General features: G+C 42.7%; 1 protein-coding gene across 1 annotated transcript in view; it reads right to left on the minus strand.

The window, feature by feature from the left end:
* Positions 1-3545: 3545 nt before the first annotated feature.
* LOC115099565 (TBC1 domain family member 30-like) overlaps positions 3546-25541 on the minus strand; it is a 128406-nt gene continuing 106410 nt past the window's right edge. The window contains exons 3-4 of the mRNA XM_029617299.1: positions 4936-4997; positions 3546-3602 (exon numbers count right to left, since the gene is read on the minus strand). Of these exons, the coding sequence (XP_029473159.1) occupies positions 3546-3602; positions 4936-4997 (119 nt within the window). The remainder of the gene's footprint in view (positions 3603-4935; positions 4998-25541) is intronic.

The following is a 25541-nucleotide window of genomic DNA, read 5'->3' on the forward strand; positions in this document are numbered from 1 at the left end:
ATTTGCTACTCTAGTTTGTCAATCTGGCCTACTACATCTTCCAGGTTCACAGTGATTTCGTTCAGTTCGTCTGACTTATCACCCCTGAAACCATCTCCGGAACTGGTATCTCCCCAACATCCTCATTAGTAAACACGGAAGCAAAGAATTAATTTAGTCATTCTGCAATGGCCTTATCTTCCCTAAGAGCCCCTTTAACCCCTTGGTCATTTAATGACCCAACCGACTCCCTCACAGGTTTCTTGCTTTGGATATATTTTAAAAAGTTTTTATTATGAGTTTTTGCGTCTATGGCCAACTTCATTTCAAATTCTCTTTTCACCTGTCTTATCAATGTTTTACACTTAACTTGACAATGCTTATGTTTTATCCTATTTTCTTCAGATGGATACTTCTTCCAATTTTTGAAGGATGTTTTTTTGGCCAAAATAGCCTCTTTCACCTCACCTTTTAACCATGACGGTAATAGTTTTGCCTTCCTTCCACCTTTCTTAATGTGTGGAATACATATGGACCTGAGCCTCTAGGATTGTATTTTTAAATAATGTCCATGCCTGTTGAACACTTTTTTACTTTTGCAGCTGCACCTTTCAGTTTTTTTTTCTATTTTCCTCATTTTATCAAAGCTTCCCTTTTGAAAGTTTAGTGTTAGAGCTGCAGATTTACTTATTGTCCCCTTCCAGTTATTAGTTTAAATTTGATCATGTTATGATCACTGTTGCCAAGTGGCACCAACAAGTTGGTCCTGGGGTATGAAGGATTATGCTACCGTTCCTAAGGCTGTACCATACTTGACATCCTCCTGCCCCTTTATGGGCAGGCTAATCTAGGTCTGCTGGTGTTGGAGAATGGCACCTTACCCCAAGCCTTTCGTATGCCCTTATATGGCATACCCCAACAGCCTACATAAGGTATGTCATTATTTATTTAATTTTACATAGCCACGGTCATTTGGTTGTATGAAGCAGCCTGAGAGGCCCAAGCATACAACTAATGGATCCTTGCCTTTTATTTCCAGCATGACTCCGTACAAAGCACCCCCCCAAGCATCGTAATATCTGAGGTCCCCACCACCCAAAAGCATTTATCATTGCAGCCATCCGCTCTAATAATAGGGCCCAAATGTGAAGGCCTGCAGGTCTCACACTTGCCCCAGGTACTTGCCCAGTACAGCATCCTGGCCTTCATTCCTGCCTGCCTCATTCTCAGCCCTCAACCAGGGCTTGCATTTTTGCCCTGCAATTTCCTGCACCAGAGCCAGCGATGTCACCATGAAGTTGTTTCTCCTTCTGCAATGCGCCACGTGGCCGTAAGCTGCAAGGGACCACAAGATGGTAGCTAGCCTCCCTGCCTGCAAGGCCTGCCTGGATGAACAATCACAGCGGTGAAGCTGCGCCACCAACTGTCCGCCTTTCCTGCCATTCCACATACTCCCCCCAATCAAAATTAAAGACCTGGAGGCCCTGTGCAACAGGAGGCCCACACCAAACCAAAGCAAACAGCACCCCCTCTTTCCTTCTTTTTCCTAATTCAGTTCCTTGGTGAGCCTGCCGTGACGTGGTCTCCCCCATCGGGGACCCCACCCCAAGAGCTGGCTGATGTAACCTAAGGCTTGTGATGGGGAGCCACCTCCAGGCTGGAGGTGGCTCCCCATCACAAGTCCTGAAGTTGAAAGCTCTTACCCATTGTGCTCTTTGGTCTTGCCTCTCCCACCCACATGCAGTCCCCGCTGCGATGTGGCCTCCTTCTTGCACTGATGCGCATGCTGCTGGATTGACTGGCGATCCGGCGCTGCATGAAAAAGGCACGTTCGGCACAACACTCTCACCTATGCCCTCCGTAAGAAGGTAGTGGTGGCCAGCAAGGAAGAGAGTGCACAACGGGCCCGCAAGGCTGACAATCTATTAAATCCGGCCCCCCAAGAACCATGCTTAATACCGAAGAATACTGCGAGTGGAGAGAGACACTCAGGAATGCCAGCCTGAACCGGGAGGCGGCAGCAGGCCAGGACACTATCGCCACTCCATCACCACTCATTGCACTATCCAACTCTGGAGGCTATGAAAGGCCCCCAGGCCACGTGCATGACTCTGTGACCACATAGGCCTGAGCCTGACCCGCACCCAGCAATTTTTTTTTTTTTTTTTAATATTTTATCGCTGAAGCCAGTCACATGGCTATGATTAAGGGGGAATTACCCACAGCTCAACCATGCAGGCCCAATACTGCTGCCTACACACCATCATGAACACCAGGCAGCTGCGGCCTCCCTGCCGCCTGCACTATGATCACCAGGCTTTTCCATACTATTTGCCAACAGCCCCACCTAATGCGATGCGCCTGTAAAACTTAACAAGGCAGTGCAACCGACCTGAGCAACTGGCTGGAGGCAAACCCAGTGCCCCAAGACACGCTGCACCTCCTGATGACTGCCCCCGAGTTTGTGAAGGGACAGATGCCAGAACAGACCCGGGGAAACCAACCCCAAATCTAGGACCCATCAAGGACATAAAGGTAGGACTCAGCCATATGCCCGTCCCTGCGCGGGGAAAGGGCAAGCCGGCAAAGCACCACCAGCACGGGCCCGGCTCATGCTCACCACCAGCAAGGAAAGGCCTAGTGCCTCACCACTCACCCACATGGCCCCCATACCCATAGTCACTGCCCCGACGCATCTCTGAGCTTGCAAAGCTGCGGCAACAGGGGGAATTGAAGACAGAAGCCAGCGAAAAAAAAGGAATATAGGACGGCAGAGCAAGCAGCTGTGCTAGCAGAGGTGAATACTCACAAAAACACTGAAAGAAGAGGTTGGGGGGCAAGCTGGCTCACCTTTAAATTCTGTTGGCTGGCCCAACCCCTGCCCCCTCACTTGCTCTAGAGGAAGAGCTCCTCACTGGTTGTGGCTCCCTGTCTTAGTTGAGCGCAGGTCAGCCCCTTTGTTGCACTGCATCCAGGTTTGGCTTCTTGTGGTTTCCAGTTTAGATTTTGTCTGCACATTTCTACTTACACTTTATGCTCTCTTTATTCTGTATTTGGTTAGGGCCTCTATGTTTTTGCATTTGTGTTAGAGGTATGGTATTCTGCTACTGTGTATTTTTTGCGTAGGGATCTATAACAGCCCTGCTTGCTTTGTTTTCTTAATTGTGTATTGGTCTTTCAGGATGTGGTGTAATATATGCAGTGTTGCTTTCACATAGGTAGGATTGTTACTGTGAGTGCTGGCAATTATTACTCTTTGGTATAGGTGGTTTACTATATTTTTTAAAATATAAATACATCTGCATGAGATGTAGTAGAAAAAGAAAAACCAACAGGACATGGATACCAATGTACAAAATACAATGAAATGATGAAGTAGATTGAACTGGTGATGGGTGGCAATATATATTAAAGATGACAGTCAGGTAGATTTGAGGATTGCCACCTCTGGCAGTGGGAAACAAATGGATTTACTGGGCATTTTCAAGTGACTAACTACCCAGTGCCAGTCACAGGATTCTGGCATCAATGGACCATTGATGTAATCAAGCATAGTACTTATGTTTTTAAATGGAACCAAATTTCCTGTAACACTCTCCAGTACAAATCCATGGTCCATACAACTGCAGGAAAAGCAAATGAAAGAAAAATTCTCACCTATGATCCCATTATAAATACCGCTATAGGCATACAATAGCAGCCAAACACCAGAGAATCAGCTTTGTGATGGCACCTTATTTGGTTAGACCTGTTTGCCTGGACAGACATCTATAATGTAGCAGCCTGAATAGGGTGGGGGGGAGAAAGAAGCTTCACCAGATGAGGAGAGTGCATGGAGGTTGGTGCAGTGAGTTGCGGAAGAGTGGCAACAGTGACCATTAGTGGAGTTGAAGGAAAGCAATGTGAACATTTGGAAGCAAAAGTGTTGGGGGATATGGCAGAACAGCAGGTCCAGTGATGGGTAATGAGGAGGTGCAGAAGTGGTTGGGTGTGGGGGTAGACCGTGGAGGAAGGTATGTAGATATGGAAAGCAGCAGCAGTGTTGAGGAAATATGAAGGAGCAGCAGGAATGGGCTGTGGAAAGCAGAAAGCATAGTGGAATATCAGTGGTCAGAGGAACAGTGGAGGAACAATATTAATAGTGGTATGGGTATGTGTGGATGTGCCAAAGTTGCACTGGTAGGAGTTGGGAAGATGTATCACTAAACCAGCAGCAACAGTGGATGAGGTGTGGAGGAGTATAAAGAGCATCAGGGATAAAGCAGCAAAAGTGGTGATGCAGAAAAGTGAAGACGCGAGGAGGTAGAGTAACAATGGATGGGAAGGAGCAGCAATGGCAGGGGTAATGTGAATGAGGTGCAAATGCAGCAATAGGTAGTGTAAAGGAGTAGTGGGTATGGAGGAGGCAGCAGTGAATGTGATAAGCAAGATATGCAGCAGTGGGGCACAGGAGGACAAGATGGTTCTGTGTGGGAGGAGCAGAGTCAGTAAAGAGGGCTGAGGAAAAGCAGCAATGGAAGAGGAGGATGTATAGGTGCAGCATTAGGAGTTTAAAAATGTAGAGAAGAAGGACTTGCAGAAGTGCAGTAGGCATGGAGGAGCACACTGATGAATGAGGAGTACAGCAGCAGTGGTGGAACGGGATGTAGAGTGTAGCAATAGCGAGTGTACACAGCAATGCAGAAGTAGTTGCAGTGGAGTGGGATGGGCAAAACAGCAGCACAAAATCCATGCAATGTGTCAATTTATTTCAAGGAGAGATAGATACTCTTCAAGGCCCTTAATGTGTATGCCTACAGCAAAGATACAGAAGGGATAAGTATGAATGAGACCCTAAGCTCGTTATAAGAAGAGCAAGGCTTTGCATTCAGAACACTAAGAGCAAATTCTCTTTTCAATGAAAAGATGCAAAGTGGAAACCCAAAAAAATTTAAAACAAAAAATAAAGAGAGTTACCTGCTGGAAACCATTTTGACCCAGTGATGGTTCAAGCGTGAACTTCAACTTCATATCAACCCCTGAAAGTGAGAATGTTATAAAATTATACCCTTTTAATGAATAACTAAATCGTAGACAGAATAAATGATGAAATCATCAGCTGATGTATGCAGTTCATCATGGCACACAGAACACATAAATGCTCAGAGAAGAGTAATACTAGAAAAAACTCCTTTATTTAAAACTTAACACAGTACAGCATCCTGCATCAAACAAATGTTCAACAGGTTACAGTAAGTCCCCAATAAATCTGAAGGTATTACAGTGAAAAAGTCTGAAAAGGGGGACTACCACAATGCCACAAACTCCTGCAGTGTAAGAACATAAATGGCCAAAAGCATATTCACACTGTCAACTTTGTCAGCCTGTAATAAAAAAAAACAAAAAAAAAAACAACCTTCACCTTCATCCAAATAAACCTTATCTGTAATAGAAAAGCTGTCCGCTGTATGAAATTAGCTTTCCTATAGGTGCTGAACCTTGAAAAAACACTTTAATCTACATAGCATATGTAGAGAAGTAAAATTATACATATTACAATGTTCTTTTAGCATTTAGATAACATTGTTCTTATAATCTGTGTTTAAATTATTGAAGAACTCACAAATTATTCTTCCCAAGCGTCACACATGTAATATTTATGATCACCAGCAGGTAGGTAGCTCAGCATTCTGCTTCCACATATTTATTAGCAGCAAAACCTTTGCTTACTTAAATATTGGGATCAAATTCACTTCACTCCTTAAAATATACTGACAAATCTAAATATTTATACCAATTAGGCATCCAGAAAATGTACTTAACTATTACTACTTATCATTTATACAACTACTAGATGCATGCAGCACTGTACAGATAGACAGACATAAGACAGTCCCTCTGCTGTAGTGCTTAAAGTCTAGGTCAAGACACACTGACAAGACAAATTAAGGGCTTCACAAAATGTATTTCTTATAGTAAACAGCTAAAATCAACAAGGGTGTGATCAAGGGCAGCACAATTATTATTTGCCTCTTTTTGTTTATTTTTGTAAAACATGCACAAATCAACCTGCCAGTAAAGTTTCCTGAATTAAAACTAAGACCTGACAGTGCTAGTAAGAGACTGCAGAGTCTCATAATATAAAGGGAATTCTCTATCTAATAATGTGCAAAAGCTACAAAAATAAGAGTGAAAGCTTTTGATGTATACATTTTTTTCCTTATTATAAAGAACAGATATATTGCAGTTTATAACACAACAATCCTCCAGAATTGTACTAGAATTTAAGCTTTGATAATTCTGCATGTTCAACAGCAAACTACAGGAAGGTAAAGATAAAGCAAGCAGGTTTTGAATTCCTCCCCGAGATGATTTACAATAAATCCACACCCTAAAGGCCCAGCCCAGAGCCGCCATTTCTGTCCTGGGTTTCATGGAGGGTTGCAGCAGTGCAGACAGCATCACAGAGAAGCAAGGTACAACCAATTGAAAGACACACACACACACAGGCTGTCCATCTCAATTTTGCTGCCTCCTTACACAAATCGCCTCAGAGCTGGAAGCTGCAGCTAACCTACAGTTGCCTACTAGGCAGCCGATCTGAGCTGGATTATAGGATCAACAGCTCAGGAACCACTGCCTGCTTGATTTCCCTCTCTCTCCTTTCCTCTGCCCCATGAAAACAGAAAAATCACAAATTCTACAGACACCAAAATAATCTAGTAGCAATTAAAATGGGAAAATATGCCTTTTCATCGTCTCTCCACCCTTCACCCTCCCCCACCCATGTCACCTGGCTCCAAAGTGCAGAGCAAGCGAGGAGCCGTCCTGGAGATGCAGTTTCTCTTCTTCAGCACATTGCTAAGTATGTTGCTCATGCCGCCTGCACTCTGCCTTTTCAAACATCTTCCCCCATGTTTGAGGGAAGCTGTCAGTTTGTCTTGCCTCATTTGAGATGGAGAATTAAAATCAGCAAGCTGCAGCGGTCTCCTCCTCAGCAGCTGTTACCACAGCTTTAAACGGCTCTCTAGCTCAGCAATGATGCAAATGCATTTCTCTTTGGCTGCCTCAAATCTATTTCCCTTAATTCTCTCCTTAACAAGTCTGCCCAAGAATGATGCAATAGTTTCTGGGAATAGATCGATGAAGAGGAGGCTAAAATTTTTTAAAGAATTAAAAGGGGAACTCCGATTACAAAAGCTATCTTTTGCTAAGATTATCTGCAGTGCAGAGACAGTCAAGATGCAGAAGTGGAAAAAAAAATCCCTATGTACACTCCCACAATTATCACGCATCCTCTATAAAAATCCAGTTCTGTATGCTACGCCTCCTACTTCACGATAGCATGGTTCCTCCCTCAGGTCATTCCTCCTACGCTATAGATATAGCACAAACAGAGCAAAACAGTTTTCATAGGTCGGAATAAAAACCCAATTGTATCTGTTTTAAAGATTCAGATTTCAGGTTCCACCTTCCCACAAAGTCCTTTTTTTCTGGATCAGAAGCCCAGTATATATCCATGTGTTCAATCCGTGGTAATTTTCTAAATTAAAAAAAAAAAAAAGGCATCATGTAGGGTTCGGTGGGGTATATCACCTTTGACTGTTGCCTAATGGGGAAAGGAAGCAAGTTCAAAAGGACAGAGCCGTAGACGGCCGGTTATGAAAAACGACGCCAAGTATACCAGCGTCAGCCTTCATAACCGGCAGGCGCGGCGGAGTCGCGTTAGCAAGGAGGCGCTAACGTCACGCAAGCTAGCGCGACCCCCTAATTTGGGTATTGCATGGTGCCCCCCTTGTGGGCGCCATGCGCATGTTAGGAAAGTAGGCACTGACTTTTCAGCACCCGCTTTCTGTGCTTTATAATTGCATCGGCCCCATGGATTTAAGAAAATCCCCATTATCGATACCTGGGAACTTCTGATTTCCAGATGCTCTAAAATTGTCATAGATTAGCAGGCAGAAAGGAGGGGGGCTCAGTCTCTCCCCCACGCATGCTCTCTCCTCCCTATACTCCCTCACTCTCTCCGCTCCCCCATCAAAGCAGCAGCAGTCTCCTTTAGCTCCCACAGTCAAGGGAAAGCAAATGTTGCTTACCTGTAACAGGACAGCAGGATGTTAGTTCTCACATATGGGTGACGTCAGTGGATGGAGCCCTGTTACGGAAAACTTTTCTGTCAAAGTTTCTATAAAGCTTTGACTGACACTGACACACTGAGTGCACTGAGCATGCTCAGCCTGCAATTATCCCTGTGACCACAGGTGTTTCCCCTCAATCTAGTCTTACAGCAAAAAGCGCAAGCGAAACTAAAATAATAATAAAACGTATGTAGACCCAACTCCGTGGGATGGCGGATGGGTTTCGAGAGGACCAACATCCTGCTGGCTTGTGAGAACACCTGTTACAGGTAAGTAACTCTGCTTTCTTACAGGACAAGCAGGATGGTAGTCCTCACATATGGGTGAGTACCAAGCCGAGGATGCCCGAGAGTGCACCAAATGCACCCAAAGACATGCAAAAGGAGCAACGACGGGGGTGGAATTTGATAAGGAGGGCATCCTGAAACCCGTAACGGGTTGGTGGAAGGATATTGGGTAGTTAAACTGAAAAGAAGATGAGTAGACGGACTGGCCAAACATGGAAGCATGCCGGCCAGTCTTACCTAAGCGATAATGGGCTGCGAAGGTATGGAGAGAGCTCCAAGTAGCAGCCTTACAAATATGTACAAGCGGCACTGGCCGAAGGTGAGCTATTGAGGCTGGTACGGCCCTAACAGTGTGGTTACACACGGTGTTGTGGTGAAATGCCTGCTTGTTGCTAGGAAAAAGATACAGACCGTCAATCAGGAGGAAAAGGTCTGTTTGCCCACTGGAACTCGCAGCTTGGCTTTTGCCACAGAAGGAAAGAGTTTGGTGTAATTCCTATGGAGTGTAGTGCGGTCTAGATAGAATGCAAGTGCACTTTTACAGTCCAAGGAGTGGAAAACCCTCTCGCCCTGGTGAGAGAGCTGTTGGGAAAAAATAGCAGAGTATATTCTGAGTAAGGTGAGATGCTGCGTCTACCTTAAGAAGGATATGAAGTTGAATACGTAAGACCTCTCGGTCAAGGAGAAACGCAGGGTCGGGTAAGTATGTAACAAGGTGTGGAACTCACTGACCCTGTTGGCAGAAGTGATGGCTACAAGGGAAAGAATTTTCCATGCCAGACTGTTAAGTGAGAGGAATGGAAAGGCTCGAATGGGGAACGTATGAGTCTTGTAAGCACTAAATATAGGCCCCATTCCGTAACCAGTAAAAATAGAGGCGGCTTAATCAGTGGATAACCCATGGTAAGCTGACTCAGAAGGGGTTGAACCGTTAATCGGGTATCCCCATTCCCAAGTGGTACGCCAATTGGAACAGAGGTGTACCCATGTGGAGGATGTCTGGGGAGCAGAATCCGAGGGAGTAAGAGAAAAGAGTGGTGTAGAAAAAAAAGGGGGTAATACCCTTTTGTGTGGTAAATCATGCCATTTTGAATGGTAAGATTTATGTGTGGAAGGTTTTTGTGATGCTACCAGTACCTGAGAACATCAGTGAGTTCGTGATATGAGACTAGCCTGTGAGAAGGTGAATTGGTTACTGGAATGATAGATTGAGAAGTATGGGAAAGCATACTGGTCTCGGCCAGGACGTGGGTCTGAGAAACAGTGAACCCCATCCCGGTGCAGCATAATAAGAGTGCTGGCTATGAGAGGCATCGAAAGAGACACGTAGAGGCCTTTGTTGCAGCAAAGGCGTCCAAGGGAATGCATTCGAGACATGTGTAGGGAGTAGAATCTGTCCACCGTATGGTTCGATTGCAGAGGGCAAGATAGGTTGCAGTGGGCAAGGTAGGTTGACCTCAGCGCTAGAAGATTTTTCTCGCTACACATGTAGTCCGAGACCATCCGAGAGGATGGAAACCTGTATGGAGAAGGTCTGCTAGTGCGTTCAGTAAGTCTGTTAGATAAGTGGCCCAGGGATGCATGGAGTGAGCAAGGGCCAAGGGTAGAGCTGCACAGTTTCCTAGCAGAGCAGCTAAGAGGTTGTGCGTGCTTGTGATTTGGAAATACCACATTGTCACTATGCTGTCTGTCTGTTTGCACAAAGGTTTGTTGCAGAGGCAGTATTGTAAGGCATAAAAAGGCATAACTCATGGCTTGAAGCTCCAGGAAGTTGATGTGAAACTCTGCATGGAGCAGAATAGACGCATATTGGGTTGAGAAGATGTTAGTTCGAACTCTGCAACCCTGAGTAAATGAAAGCATGAGCATACTTCCATACCTACTTACTGCGGTATGGAAGCATGGTGATGAGACACCATTTTACCTGTCCCTTCTGAAGAAAGTTGATATTTCTGAGGTCCAGGATGGGCGGAGAGCAACTACTTTCTGTTGAAAGAAAGAATAGTGAGATTAAAACTCCCCCCCCCGCACTTTGTAGCATCCGGGGGACTGTACCCTGAATCTTGGTACCAAGTGGGGTGGCCGCTCTGATATCCGGCAAGTTGAGAGACCAGGAGGTGTCCAACTGGCAGGGCTGATGTAATCTGGATATCATGTAATCTCCCACGGGAGCATGAGCGGTAAAAAAGTCTTACCCGCATTTCTGTGTGCTGTACAAGAAAACGTCGAGACCTGTTGCCAGGCCTCGAGGTGGATTTGCAATTGAGGCAGTGTTTGCTGGATCTTGGGTCTAGCAGATCAGCGAATGCATCTGGGACTTCGGTTCTTAATTAGGAACCAGAAGCCAGAGTATTAATCAGTACAGAGTCCCGTTGCTGACAACGGGAGGATGTCCTGATGCAATCCCAAACGATTGGTAGAGAGGTTCTCTTGGTATTGTGTTCGACATAGCTGCAATAGCAATATGTGACACTAATACGGTTCTTGGAAGACAAGACGACCTAGAACCTTCTGAACCATGTGGCCCGAATTAGAGAACAGGTCTCAATGGGATTGTCGCTGAAGCGGGATTAGAGTACTTACCATCCGTCTTGGATCGCAGAAGGACGAGCCAGTGAAGATCGATGGCTCCGTAGATTTCAGGAGGTATCAAGGGACAGCCTGAAGGACGTAAACGTCAGACTCAACTCTGTAAACTGGTATGGTAGCGCATGTATAGAGGAGACAGGCTGAGCGTGTCTGGCGCTACCACAGTAATTTGTGGAGGGTCAGAACCCCGCACAGATGTTGGTGAGGAACACCTTGGGTACAGGGGAGCCATTATGACTCATGAACCTGGGCCTCTTTGCAGCGGCTCGATGTATCGTGACGCCAGTGCAGAATTCCTCGGAACTCGGTCAGGTCATTCTGCAGCACTGAGGACTGCCAGCACAATGTGTAACAGTGGCGGTGGCAGTAGCGATGTTGCTCGACCCGGGCATTCTCCAGAACAGAGTAGGATAGCACCAATGTCTTGGATGGCGTCAGTGGCGGACAGTCACCGTGCCGGTGACAATGAGTGCCAGTGCAGCGGCGGTTCTTTCCCCAGCTCAGAGGTGGATGCCCTCACTGTCTTGGATGGTGAATGATGACGGACTGTCAGCATGCCTGCACTGCTCCTGGCACTATGTAGCGTAGTAGGCTGATACGGGGCTTTAGTTAATAACCCAAAGCATGGAGAACTGTATTTAGGTGAGGGCATTGCGTGTAGGTGCTATGTCAGTATTGATGGTATCAATGGCAGCATAGAAGCAGCCTCGAGGATATGGTTAAAAATATAAATGAAAAAAAACATAGATGGCCTGGGAAGAGCAACGATAACAGTGACTGAGGCACAGACAGCATCGGCTAAGGTATCGAAGGAAATGATGTGGCATCAAAGAATAGAATAGACATAGATGGCATGAGGAAACTGATACCAGCATCGACAGAATCGATGGTCGCATCGATAGGAACGACGTGGGCGTCGACCCGGGCATCGACCCAGGGATCAATGGCATCGCAGAAGGCAGGACGGCCTGGATGGGGGGTACTGACTGTAGCGATCGGGGCATCGACTACACAAAGGTACTGAGGTAATCGATGGAGGCATGGATTCGACAGAGGCCCTGGCGGCAATGGTAACCGTGGAAGTCCCTATCCCACTAGCGCTAATAACCAGGCAGAGGGTCACAGGAGGACACTCGCAGGCTATGTGGGGCTAACTGTGAAAACATAGGGAGAGGAAGGCCGCAATTCGGTTGGTAGGCCGGGGGAAACCGTAGTGAGGTGACAGGAACAGACTGAAAAACAGGGCATAGTATTCACTGAGCGTCTATTAAATGTACGCGAAGGGAGACCCGTGCAGGGAAAAAGCGTTTGTGAAGTAAAAAAAAGTTTAAGGCTTTCCATGAGGAAAAATTGTGAGAATTTCTCAGAGCTCCTAACCGCTATGCTTACTGCAGAGCGGAAAAAAGAAGACTGAGGGGAGACACCTGTGGTCACAGGGATAATTGCAGGCTGAGCATGCTCAGTGCACTCAGTGTGCCAGTGTCAGTCAAAGCTTTATAGAAACTTTGACAGAAAGGTTTTCCGTAACAGGGCTCCGTCCACTGACGTCACCCATATGTGAGGACTACCATCCTGCTTGTCCTGTGAGAATGCTCTTGTAAAGGTCATTGATGAGACCTTATCTGGAATATTGTGTTTGGTTCTGGAGACCATAATCTCAAAAAAGGATAGAGCTTGTTTAGAAGTAGTACCAAGAAAGGCAGCTAAAATAGTGCCAGGTCTGCACTGAAAACCATATAAGAATGTTTAATCCCTGAATTGGCTGAGATATCTAGGGATAATACTGATGCTGCAGTTGATTTCTGGAATCTATTATTACAATGAATATAGATGAGAACACCAAAAAGATCTTTTAAGATTAAGCCTTTCAAATTCGCGCCATGGTACAATAAGATCTTTAAAGACCATGAAACAGGTACAGCATTTTGAACACCTTTGGTATAAACCTTCTAAAGAAACAAAAACAATGTTTTACCAGAAGCTTTCTGCTTATAGACCTATGACTAATAAAGTGAAAAAAACAGTATTATTCTGAAAGATTTTGTGTGGCTGGGAATAGCATCTAGGAGATGTTTAAGGTTGTAAAATGTTGCGATTACTACCTGATAATCTCCTTTTCCTTAGGGGCGGATTTTCAGAGCCCTGCTCGCCTAAATCCGCCTAAATCCGGGCGGATTTAGGCGAGCAGGGCCCTGCGCGCCGGTGCGCCTATTTTACATAGGCCTACCGGCGCGCGCAGAGCCCCGGGACTCGCGTAAGTCCCGGGGTTTTCAGAGAGGGGCGTGTCAGGGGCGTGTCGAGGGCAGGCCCGATCCGCGTGGTGTTTTCGGGGCGTGTCGGGAGCGTTTCGGGGCGGGCCCGGGGGCGTGGTTACGGCCCGGGGCCCGGGGGCATGGCCGCGCCCTCCGGACCCGCCCCCAGGCCGCGTCCCGGTGCGCTAGCGGCCCGCTGGCGCGCCGGATTTACGTCTCCCTCCGGGAGGCGTAAATCCCCCGACAAAGGTAAGGGGGGGTTTAGACAGGGCCGGGCGGGTGGGTTAGGTAGGGGAAGGGAGGGGAGGGCAAAAGAAAGTTCCCTCTGAGGCCGCTCCGATTTTGGAGCGGCCTCGGAGGGAACGGAGGTAGGCTGCGCGGCTCGGCGCGCACCAGCTATACGGAATAGATAGCCTTGCGCACGCCGATCCCGGATTTTAGGGGATACGCCCGGCTACTCGCATATCTACTAAAATCCAGCGTACTTTTGTTGGCGCCTGATGCGCCAACAAAAGTACGCCAAATCGCGCTATTTGAAAATCTACCCCTTAGTGTAGATAGATGGACTCAGAACGAATGGGTATAGTATCCGCGTGCTAGCAGTTGGAGACGGATCTGACGTCAGCACGGGGTATATATACCCCCACAGGAAGCGTAGCAACTTAGTAATCTTCCTTGCAAAAGCTGTTATGGATGTGTGTACTGACGCTCAGCGAAAAGTGAAAACAGGGTTCCCCTGACCGATTGATAGTAGCTGGAGACCGCCAGCATTCCCAACCGGAAGGTGTTGACACCTGGTAGAGTGTACGCTCTTATGGAAATAGATGACATGGCTTACCTTGAATCGGTGAAACCATGTACAGGGCAGCTGGGCGGGATGCTGAGTCCATCTGTCTACACTAAGGAAAAGGAGATTATCAGGTAGTAATCTCAACATTTCCTGGCGTGTAGCCAGATGGACTCAGAACGAATGGGATGTACAAAAGCTTTACTCCCAGCCTGGGCGCGAGGCTGCCTGAGGACCATGTAGCACCGCCCTCGCAAATGCTGAGTCCTCCCTAGCCTGGACATCTGGACGGTAGAACCTGGAGAAGGTGTGGAAAACACGCTCGTGCAGGCTCTCCAAACTGCTTTGGAGACGGAAATTACTAAGTTGCTACGCTTCCTGTGGGGGTATATATACCCCGTGCTGACGTCAGATCCATCTCCAACTGCTAGCACGCGGATACTATACCCATTCGTTCTGAGTCCATCTGGCTACATGCCAGGAAATCTTAAACTTTGGAACCAACTGCTAATTTAAATGCAATTGAGTCTTCTGTCATATGCCAAGATACGCAATAACCAACCTCGTTGCCTTGTGCAATAAATAGTTATAGCATATGCCAAGATACAGCAAGGAAAGTTTTGATGGATCTTTCATAATTTTTCATCAATAATGGGATTCTGTTGAATTGACTACTAAAAATTGCCTTATCTCCTCCCTTCCATGCTTGGCAAAAATTGTTGAAAATGTGGATCTTTCATTAAAAGATCAACAGCAGCATGTTCAATGAAATCTATTTCAATTTGTTTTTTTGCAACCTCCACAGCACCAAACCCCTGTTATCAGCTTTTGACACTATTGTAAGGCAATTTAAGAGTGTCATAGAATATGCCCTGGCTCTCCTGGACATATCCGCTGCCTTTGACCCCTAGACCATGAGATTCTCCTAGCCAATTAAAATGTTTGGGAATTAGAAGAATAGTACTGAGCTGGTTCACCTCCTATTTAACAGATCACAACAAGCGGTGCTATGACCTGCTTGTTGTGATTGCATGATGTGATTAGTGATGTCCCCCAAGAATCAGCCCTTTCAAATTCCCTTTTTAATACCTACTTGGCTCCTTTATGCAAAACTTTTTCGTGTCTGTTAATTATCGATTATTTGCTGATGACATTCAGTTTTGTGTCCAGAAATCTGGACACACTGAAGCTGATATCTTTATGCTTTGAGATATGGGAAGCCTAACATGAAGACTTTGGTTCACGCAGCTTATCCAGAATCCTTTGCTGTCTCTGGCCTAACAAACTTCTGGCATACAAGAACTCAGACTGACCCGAGCTTGAATGGCTTCTGGGAGACATCTGGAATGAATTCAGACCTATTCAGATATGATGGAGGGTCATGAGGTCACAACGAACACATGGACCAGGCCATGTTCTCACAGAATACTGTCTTGACTTGAGGGGCCCAGTTTAACTGGAGATCCCCATGAGATTAAGAGTCTGATCAAAAGACTGGAAAGACTGACAGAACAAAGGACCAAAAGTAATCAGCAGACATGTGGGTATCCACTAGGCTTAACTGGATCTCAATATGGGAAGCAGGACCAGGGTATTTAAGACATAGGTTGTCTGATTTGGACACAGGACATGTGGTACCTGATACTCTGTGAAGTCCTATTAGGGATCATTGTATGTTTTACCTATAAAAAGTCAGTCACTGACAAACGCTAAGACACGCAGGGAGAGCTTTAAAAAGATGGAGCTCTCACTCTGGGTCTTCCAGAGGTCTTTATTTATTTATTTATTTAACGAGTTTTATATACCGTCATTCGGAAACATCAAAATAACGCCATCATAACAGTTTACAAAATAAGGTTATAGGGATAAAGGGGTTGACAAGGGGTGTAAAAACATATCATGTTATTAGGCTTAGTAGTAAACAAATTCATGCTTAAGATCAAAACGAGTTCATTCTTATTTTAGAAAAGCATAGTTTATTTATTTATTTATTTCGGATTTTTATATACCGACATTCTCAATACAAGTATCGAATCAGGTCGGTTTACATACAAAACTTTCGCAAACAAGGCGTTACATTGAACAGCGTTTAACATATAGCGTATAACATATAGCATATAGGTATAAATAATAGAATTAAATATTACATAGATAATAATAATAATAATAACTCGTCAACAGGACGATAGTTGTGCTGATATTCATTTAATCATGAGGTTGTAATGGAGGGCGGTGACGATTAGTTGATTGATTAGATTGATTTTTGGGTGGTTTGATATGCTTTGTTGAACAACCAAGTTTTTAATTCTTTTTTAAATGTTTTTAGGTTTTCTTGAATTCTGAGTTTAGTTGGGAGGGATTCCAAAGTTTTGGGCTACCAAGGGATATCGCTCCATTTTGAGTAGAGGTGAGTTGATTTGAGTGCGTTGGTGTGTTTTTAGGAGTCGTTTATTTGCTGACCTCAGGTTTCTACTTGGGGTATGGAGTTGAATGTAGGGGGCTTAGCCAATTTTTCTGTTCTTCATATATAATTTTATGTAGGATGGAAAGGACTTTATATTCGATCCTGTATGTTATTGGCAGCCAATGAAGTGATATGAGGGTTGGGGTGATGTGGTCATGCTTTTTGGCACCTGAAAGGATTCCTGCAGCTGCATTCTGCAGGATTTGGAGAGGTTGAATGGTGTTTAGAGGTAAGTTGAGGAGTAGAGAGTTGCAGTAGTCTATATTGGAGAATATTAATGATTGCAAGACTGATCTGAAGTCATTATTTGAGAGAAACTGTTTTAGATGACGGAGTGTAAATAGTTTATGATAACAGTCTTTAATTTTGTTGATACATGGTTTTTAAAGAAAGTTCTTTGTCGATTATTACTCCAAGGTTGCAGGCATGGTTGGTTGGAGATAACTTGAATTTTGGTTCATGAGATTTAGAGTCGGTGTATGCAGAGAGTTGTTCTGTCAAGTACTATTAATTCAGTTTTGTCAAAGTTGAGGATGAGTTTTATGTTTAGTAATTCCTTGATGCTGTTTAGGTAATTGGCAGTTAATTTATATGTTTCTTCAATTGATTTTTTATTGGAATTAAGATTTGAATATCATCAGTATAGATGAAATGGGTTAGATTCAGATTTGTAAGGAAGTGGCATAGTGGGAGAAGATAAATGTTAAAGAGTGTCGCTGAAAGGGCGGATCCTTGGGGAACTCCGGTGTCTAAGTTGATTTTCTTTGATAGGGAATCATTAAGTAGTACTTGGTAGGATCTTTGTGACAGATAGGAGGAAAACCATTGAAGAGTTGTTTGTTCACCAATTTCAGAAAGACGATTAATCAGTATAGAGTGGTTTACAGTATCAAATGCTGCGATAAGTCGAGGAGGATTAGAAGGTAACTTTGGCCTTTTTCAAAACCTTTGAGTACGAAGTCATACATGGCAAGTAGTAAGGATTCTGTGTTAAGTTGTTTTCTAAAGCCAAATTGAGAAGGAAGGAGGATGTTATTTTCATCAAGGTGATCGGTGGTGAGTCGAGTATGGACGATTTTCTCAATGATTTTTGCAAAGAATGGGAGGTTCGATATGGGTCTGTAGTTCAGTGGATTTCTGGATCTAGATTATTCTTTTTTAGAATGGGTTTGATGATGGCTGATTTTAGGCTTTCCGGATAGTTTCATTCAGCGAGGGAAAGGTTTACAATTTTTGTTATTGTTGGTGATTGATGGATCGAGATTTTTATTGCTGTAATTGGAATGGCATCAATAGTGTGTTTTGCTGGGTTCATTTTTTTATGATCATTTGGGTTTCTAAGGAGATGCTGTTTCAAAGTTGGACCAGGTTTTTGTTTGAATGTTCAGTAATTTCTGGTCTTGAGAGTCATTTTTTAGGTTGTTTTTATGAGTAATTTGATTTTTTCATTAAAGAAGTTGGCGAAGTCATCACTGCTGATCTTTGGTGATGATAGTGATTGATGTCTTGAGAGGTTTTTGTAGGGTTTTTACTATGTTGAAGAGCATCTTAGGGTTTTGTTGGTATTTGGAAATTTTTTGGAGTAGAAGTCTTTTTTGTTTTATGGATGAGTTTTTTTATATTCAGCAAGTTGTGATTTGTATGCGTATAGAAGTGTAGTTTGTTTTTTTCTCCATGATCTCTCTATTTTTCTGAGTTTCCTTTTTGCTGCTCTGATGTTTTTGCTGTACCAGGGATTTTGATTTTTTTGTTTCTTTTATTGTTTTTCTTATTATTGGATTTATCTTGTCTGCTATAGTTTGTGATGTTGAACCAAGAAGATTGCATTTTTTATGTTTGATAGATCAATATTTGTTATTTCAGTCTGCAGATTTGTTTGAAGGGTTTCCATGCAGAAAGGTGGATGATAGGAGAAGGTTTTGTGTAGTAGGGTTTTTTGTTGAGCGTTTATGATAAGAGAATGGATTTGTGTGGATGATAGAATGGTCTGAGCATGGAATTTTAGAAATGTCGTTTGGTGATTCGACTAGAACTTGGTAATGATGAAGATTAGGTCTAGTGTGTGACCTGCCTTGTGTATAGGGCCAGTGATAATTTGATTGAGACATAGAGATGATAGTGCATCAATGATTGATGAGGATGCAGGTGATAGGGGGGTAGAGTCCATATATAGGTTGAAATCACCTAGAATAATTATAGGTTTGGTAATAGTTTGGTCAGAAAAAAGTTAATAAGTGGTGAGCAGTTTTTTTTCGAGAGGCAAATTTGTAAGTGTGGAGAATCAAATAATGCAATTTCTAGTGGACAGCAATTGCTTGTTGGAATTGGTTTCAGTTGTAGATTTTTTATTTTTTTTTTTGAGATGAGCATTAAGTTTCCTCCTTTTTTTTTGGTCTGGGTAAAGAAAAAGTTCTATAAGAAGAGTTGTTGATTTGGTTGATTATTACAGTATTAGTGTTTTTTGCCCAAGTTTCTGTGATAGCTATAAAGTCTGGTTTTCATCTTGGAGAAGGTCGATGATAGGAATTTTTTTGATTATTGATTGAGCATTAAAGAGTTGGAAGGAGAGTGTTAGATAGTTACAGAGTAAAGTGTTGTTATTGTTGTGATTAATCGTTGTGTGTTGATATTTGAGATTGTTTTAGATTTCATACCTTTTACTTTCCAGTTGTTGGAGGTTGTTCTGTTTCTGTTGTCTTTGCATTCTGATGAAGGTTGATGGATTGCCATTTTTCTTTATGTTCAGGGAGTATTTGGAGATTATATATTGCCGGCACATGGGATTGCACGAAGGGGTGCACAAAGGGGATAGCCCCTTTGTCGCGTCCCTTCAGCGCGCGATGCACTGCGCGCGACGCCTGGAGGTGTCGCTGTCTTAGCGCTGGGGCACGCCTACGTCACTCTGGGGGGCTTGTCCAAGGCTCTCTCCATTTCCCCTGAATTCACAGCAAAATTCAAAAAGGTACTTGCCTTTATTTCTGCAAAAGCTGTTTCTTCACACTGGCGTCGGTAGCGGTTGGTGGAGGGTGGGTGGGAGAGTCTGCCCCGATGTTTCTTTCTCAGGAGGTGTCGCTGTCTTAGCGCTGGGGCGCACCTATGACACTCTGGGGGGCGTGTATATGATTGTATATGATTGGCTTTCAATATTAAAAAATAAACTTAAATTTGTCTGTACTAAATATGGACCTCTGTGTTCTTGGGGCAGCACCTTGAAGCTGATTTTTAAAGTTTCAACAGCTTGCAATATGCCAATAGTTGGTTATTTCATAATAAATTACTCCTGAACACTGGCAAAACTGAAGTTACTGTTCTTATCAAATTTTGATTTTGCAATGCCCATCTTTATTTAATAAAATTGATGAATCGCCTCAAAAGAATTACCCAAAGCAATGTACAGAACATAAAACAAAATAAAAAAATAGCACAAAACACAATAAAAAATGTATTTTCTCCACCTTCCTGCACATCTCACTATTTACATAACATATTACATACTAGAACATGTTCCCTCAATAGAACGTTGGGGGGGGGGGGGGAACCAACATGCTAAATTAAATCAGAGAACATTTTGGGATACATAAACTTGATACAGTGGAACCCAGGAGTCTCAATGATAAGACTGACTGGTACACACTTTTAGTATTTGTTCTTCACTATAAATTTTATTATATCAGTGTAGAGCATCAGATACAATGGGTTGATCCTTGTGATTGACATCTAGAGTTTCGCGGGCTTTTTGCTTTAAAAATGGCGGTATCATCAGGAGCCACCGGTAAATGCAGAGGAGTATACTGCAGGAGTTGCAACCCCTGAGGAAGGAGCAACCCTCCAAAACGCTGCAGTGTCGGGAGTTTACATTCAAAACATGCAAGTTCCTTAAGCACAACTGGATTAAAAATATAAAAACAAGAACAAAAAAGATATTAAAAGATTAAAAGATTTAATACAAGGAAGACGTATTCTCAAAAATAATTGGAATGCAGTTAAAAGTCATGTTTACTAGGAACTGATTAGAATTTTTTAAGCACAAAGAAACAATGGTTTGGGTTGCAGAATAAGGGATACTAACTCAACCCGGAGTTTTATGATGGTCACTAGGCAATGCATATTGACTTTTGCTTGTCCACTATATTAATTTTCTATGAGAAATTGTTTGTTATTTTCAATATTGGTATTTTTCTCAGAGTTAGGTTTGCATGATTTGAGTATTATTACAGATTTCAAACATCAGTCAGGTCTAATTTCATTCTGAATGCTTCAACTTAGACTCCTGCCTCAATTCCAAATGGTAAATGTTTCCATAAATTCTGCACTATGAAGAAAAAGTCCTATTTTGAAGCTTAAGCTTTCGACATACTTTTAAACAAAAGTAGCTGCAACTTTTATTGGTGCTCTGATTGTACTCTCCTTATAGATTGTAGCAACAATTCAATTGCATAAATGTGGGGGAGAAGAGGTCCTCGCAGAGGCTCAAAAGCCCAAGATCACAATCTTAAATTTACAATTTAAACAGTAGCCAATATAATTTCAAGAAAAGTGGCAAAACTGGAGTCCTCCTTGAAGATCCCATAACGACTCTGGCTGTCATGTTCTGAATCACTTGGAAATGCTTAGTCACAACCCCTGACAAGGCCCAATAGATTGCATTGCAGTAATTAATTACAGCTACACCTAAGGCATAAACTACTGATTTCAGAGCGGAAAATTAAAAAAAGGGAGCAGTTGTCTAATCAATTTTAAAAGAGCATAGGATTCCCTAACTGCTGCTGTAATTTGCTCCTCAAGATTCAGATGGCTATCCAACCTAAACTTCTAATGACTTTGCAGAATCAGTAACAGTTATTTATGCCATTAACACCGAGTAACTTTGTGTTGCTTCCCCAAATTGTAATACCTCTGTCTTTTTAAATTTAAAATGAATTTACTCTTTAAACCAAGTATTTACTGAATTCAAACAAGTTGTGAATTGTTGTAATATCCCCATAGATCTTGATTCAAAGGTACCAGGATCTATATGTCATCTGCATATATAAATGCAGTAAACCCCAACAAATGGATTCATTTTCCTCGTTTCACCATTTAGGATCTGTCCTTCAGAAAACCAGCTATCCACTGCAGAGCTAGCCCAGCTATTCCTAACTCTTGACAGCGGAACAAGATACCTTGGTCTACTAAATCAAATATGCTGGATAAACCCAGCAACACTAGTAAAGTAGTAAATCCCTCAACTAATGGTTGAAGAATTACATCAGACAAATCCACCATATTTGTCTCAGTACTACATCCCCTTCTAGAAACAGCTTGTATAATACCTAATCTGTTCTGATTCTAAGTAAGTAAGTAAGTAAGTAAGTAAATAAATAAATAAATAAATAAATAAAATCAGAAATTTGGGAAGTTACATCCTTCTCTACAATCTTAACAAATGGAAGGTTAGCTACTGGTCTATAATTATCAGTTTCTCTAGGGTCCAAATCCTCTGCCCAAGACAGGGGTTGTTACTACAGTCTTCAAAATGCTAGGAACCTTTCCTTCCATCAAAGATAAATTAATCCATTTCCACAATCCTTGTAGGACTAAATCTGGTAAAACTTCTGGTGAGAACAAGAATGCTAGTGGAATTTAAAAAGGCATGGGACAAACACAAAAGGATCCATACTGGATAGAGAAAGGAAATGAGGAACATAGATTAATAGGTGGTCATTTTGGTGTACCATTTCTGCACAGGATCACCTGCAAGGAGCAACAGTGAACCCTTAACAGGAGGCATGGGGATAACCTGTACTGAACAGCATTTACAATCCTAAACACCTTGCTGAGCTGACTAGATGTATCTTTTTGGCATAATCTGCCATCATTTGCTATGTTGCCTGAAACTTCATAATAAATTTGAGGCATCCATTCATCTGACTTTGAAAATAAAAATCACAGCTCATAGGTACCCTGACCTTAAGTATTTGCACAACTGCCCTTAAACAGAACTGCCCCACCCTCACCCACCTCTTTTTCCACAGCTACACCTTCATCACTCTCATCCCCAACACAGTTGCTCCTACTCACCTTATCACTAGTGCAGCCACAACCCCAATATAACTGCTGCCACGGCTGCCATAGCACCACCGCTGCCAATGCTCTCACCTCCGAGCACAAACTTTATCCCTAATTTATGAAGTTTTGCATACAAAAAAAATTTACTCACATATTAATATTCTTAGCCATTACCACCAGTACAGAGATGTGCATAAACTTTACTCATGTTATCAAAATATAACTTCTGGTTGAAGTGGAGTAAAGTTTTCAGGGCTAGAGTTAGTCTATGGCACGTAAGAGTCCTAAGCATGTTTTTTATGCAATAATCATGGTTAATTTGTGCATGTCTTTATCATAAATTTGTTAGTGCAATTTTAAACTCCAGATGCATTAGCATATTAATAGCCTATCAATTTGTACCCTGTAAGTAAAGAAAATGTAAGCTAACATTTAGCTCAAATTTTACACTCATGTTTTATTACATCAGGTTCAGAGATGTTTCTCATTCCACTCCTCCCCATTGTGTTTTTCCTTTCAATCCTCACCATTCTCCAAGTGCTAAACATTCAGCAGCAGCGTTGCTAATTTAGTAGCTCACTTTGGTGACTTGGAAGCCAATGAAGATTTTAGAACTATGAAGGTGATAGGGTGCCTGTTAACTATTTTTAAACATAAATCTACAATAAATCTGGCAAGGTTTTCACAGCTCTAAAATTTCTATGGTGATTCCTATTGACTGAGCATGTCTGGAAACAGAAAAAAAAAGAAAAAGAAAAGGACTATGTATAGGGCCCCACTTGCTTTTTCTTCCCTCTGATGATGTATTAATTCCCAACAACCAATCATGTGTGGGAAGAACCAGGAGTTAACAGGGCTGGGAAAGCACTGTGGATGGTAAACTTGAAAGCAACCTGAAAGTCAGCTTGGCTACTCCCTGTAAGTAGGTTCCCCAGATAGGTAGTCCATCTGGCTATCCTGCCAGTCGAGTTGTCCATTCAATGTTCTTCAGGAAACAATGTCTTCTCCCAGAGCCAACTTAAAATAATACTGATGACAAAGGAGGTGGTCTGGTTATGGCAGCCTGCATGGCCTGTGCCACCTGGGTTAGTTAGCACCATGTTTTTGTAACCCTTCGAGGACTGTTAATCCCAAGGGCACAAACATTTATTGCTCTTCAGGGGCTGCTCCGGTTAGCAAATTTATTCCCATGCTTGACTCCTAATCCCTGGGGACGATTCTTTTTATGGAGGAAGCTCTCACTTGTGGCCCAGATGATAGTGTGTTGCTTTCAGTGTGTGTAGATAGTAGGTATATACTGGGACAAAACAGACAACAGTGCTTTCCAGCTGGCTGCACTGTATGCTTGGAATAGTCTTCCTGAACTGGTGAGTCAAGCTCCCTCTCTTGCCATGTTTAAATCCCATCTAAAGGCCCACCTTTTTTAAACCACTTTTAAATCTTATGCCTGATTATCTGTATTTAGTCTTGACTAACTTTATTTATTTAAAATCTTTTCTATACCGTCATTAAGTTATTTACCATCATAACGGTTTACAGGCTGGCACAAATAGGCAAAACAAATGTTAGTACTTTAACAGAGGTGCCAATAGATAACCGGTAACATATAATTTCATACAATATCTATTTGAATCATGTCATATAATGCCCATTGAATACATGTCTCATGGTTAGCTTACATGTAATTCGTTCTTGTACTTTCAGTTAAATCTACTTTTATCAGTGAGAGTTTAAAAATAGTTGCCAGTGGCACGTGTAACTAGTCATTTGGTGCTGATTTGTATCACCAGCTTTTCCTTACTTATTTTCTCTGTTCTCTTTGTAAAAGGCCTGTTTGAAAAGCCAGGTTTTCAGACTTATTTTTAATAGTTTGAAATTTCCCTGTAATCTTACTTCCAGGGAGATAGCATTCCATAAGATGGGTCCAGCCAGTGACAGTGCTCGTTCTCTGACCTGGGTTAGCCATGCTGTTTTAACCGACAGGATGGTTAGGAGGGCTTTGTTTGCTGATCTGAGATTTCTATGTGGTACATGTACCCGAAGCACTGTGTTTAGCCATTCTGCTTTTTCATCATGAATCAGTTTGTGTATGGTGCAGAGTGCTTTAAACTGTACTCTTTGTTCTATCGGTAACCAGTGTAGTTCAGCTAGTGCGTCAGTGATGGGGTCTTTTCCTTTTACCTGTGAGAACTCTTGCTGCGGAGTTCTGCAAAATTTGTAATGGTCTTATTGTCGTATAGGGTAATCCATTAGCAGTGCGTTGCAGTAATCCGTGCTTGCAGTACTGTGTGGAAGTTTGATGTTGTCAGTAACGGTTTAAGTTTCCTTAGGACCATTAGTTTGGCATATCCTTCTTTAACTTTCAGTGCTATGTGGTGTTTAAAATTTAGTTCTGTATCTATTAGTACGCCAAGATTACGCACTTTTTCCTTTAATTCCACTTTTAGGTTGTTTTTGAGTGTTATTGGTGATTGAATTATGTTTAGGTTTTTCCTAAGTGTAGGAATTCAGTTTTGTTGATATTTATCACCAGTTTGATTATGTCAAGATAAATATTGCTAAGTAACATTTTTTCAAATGTGTCATCAATGGGTAATATAAGTTGAATGTTATCAACGTAAAAGTAGAGAATGATCCCAAGTCCAGCAAGTAGATGGCACAGTAGCAACAGGTAAATATTAAAGAGTGTTGCAGACAGTGCAGACCCTTGCGGCTCTCCGGTTTGTAGTTTTACTTTTTCTGATATTATGTTTATCTGAACTTGAAAGAATCTATTACTTAGATAATATCTAAACCATGTGATTGTTTTGTTCTGTAGTCCTGTTTCTTCCAGTCTCTTAATCAGGGTTTCTGTTAACCACTTCTCTTGTCCTTATGTTTATCTTATTAGATTGTAAGCTCTATTGAGTAGGGACTGTCTTTGTATATTTGTACAGCTCTGTGTAAGTTGTGTAGCACTATAGAAATGTGTAGCACTATAGAAATGTGTAGCACTATAGAAATGTGTAGCACTATAGA

The sequence above is a fragment of the Rhinatrema bivittatum genome, chromosome 9 (genome assembly GCF_901001135.1).
Source record: "Rhinatrema bivittatum chromosome 9, aRhiBiv1.1, whole genome shotgun sequence".
In the NCBI taxonomy this organism is placed as follows: domain Eukaryota; kingdom Metazoa; phylum Chordata; class Amphibia; order Gymnophiona; family Rhinatrematidae; genus Rhinatrema; species Rhinatrema bivittatum.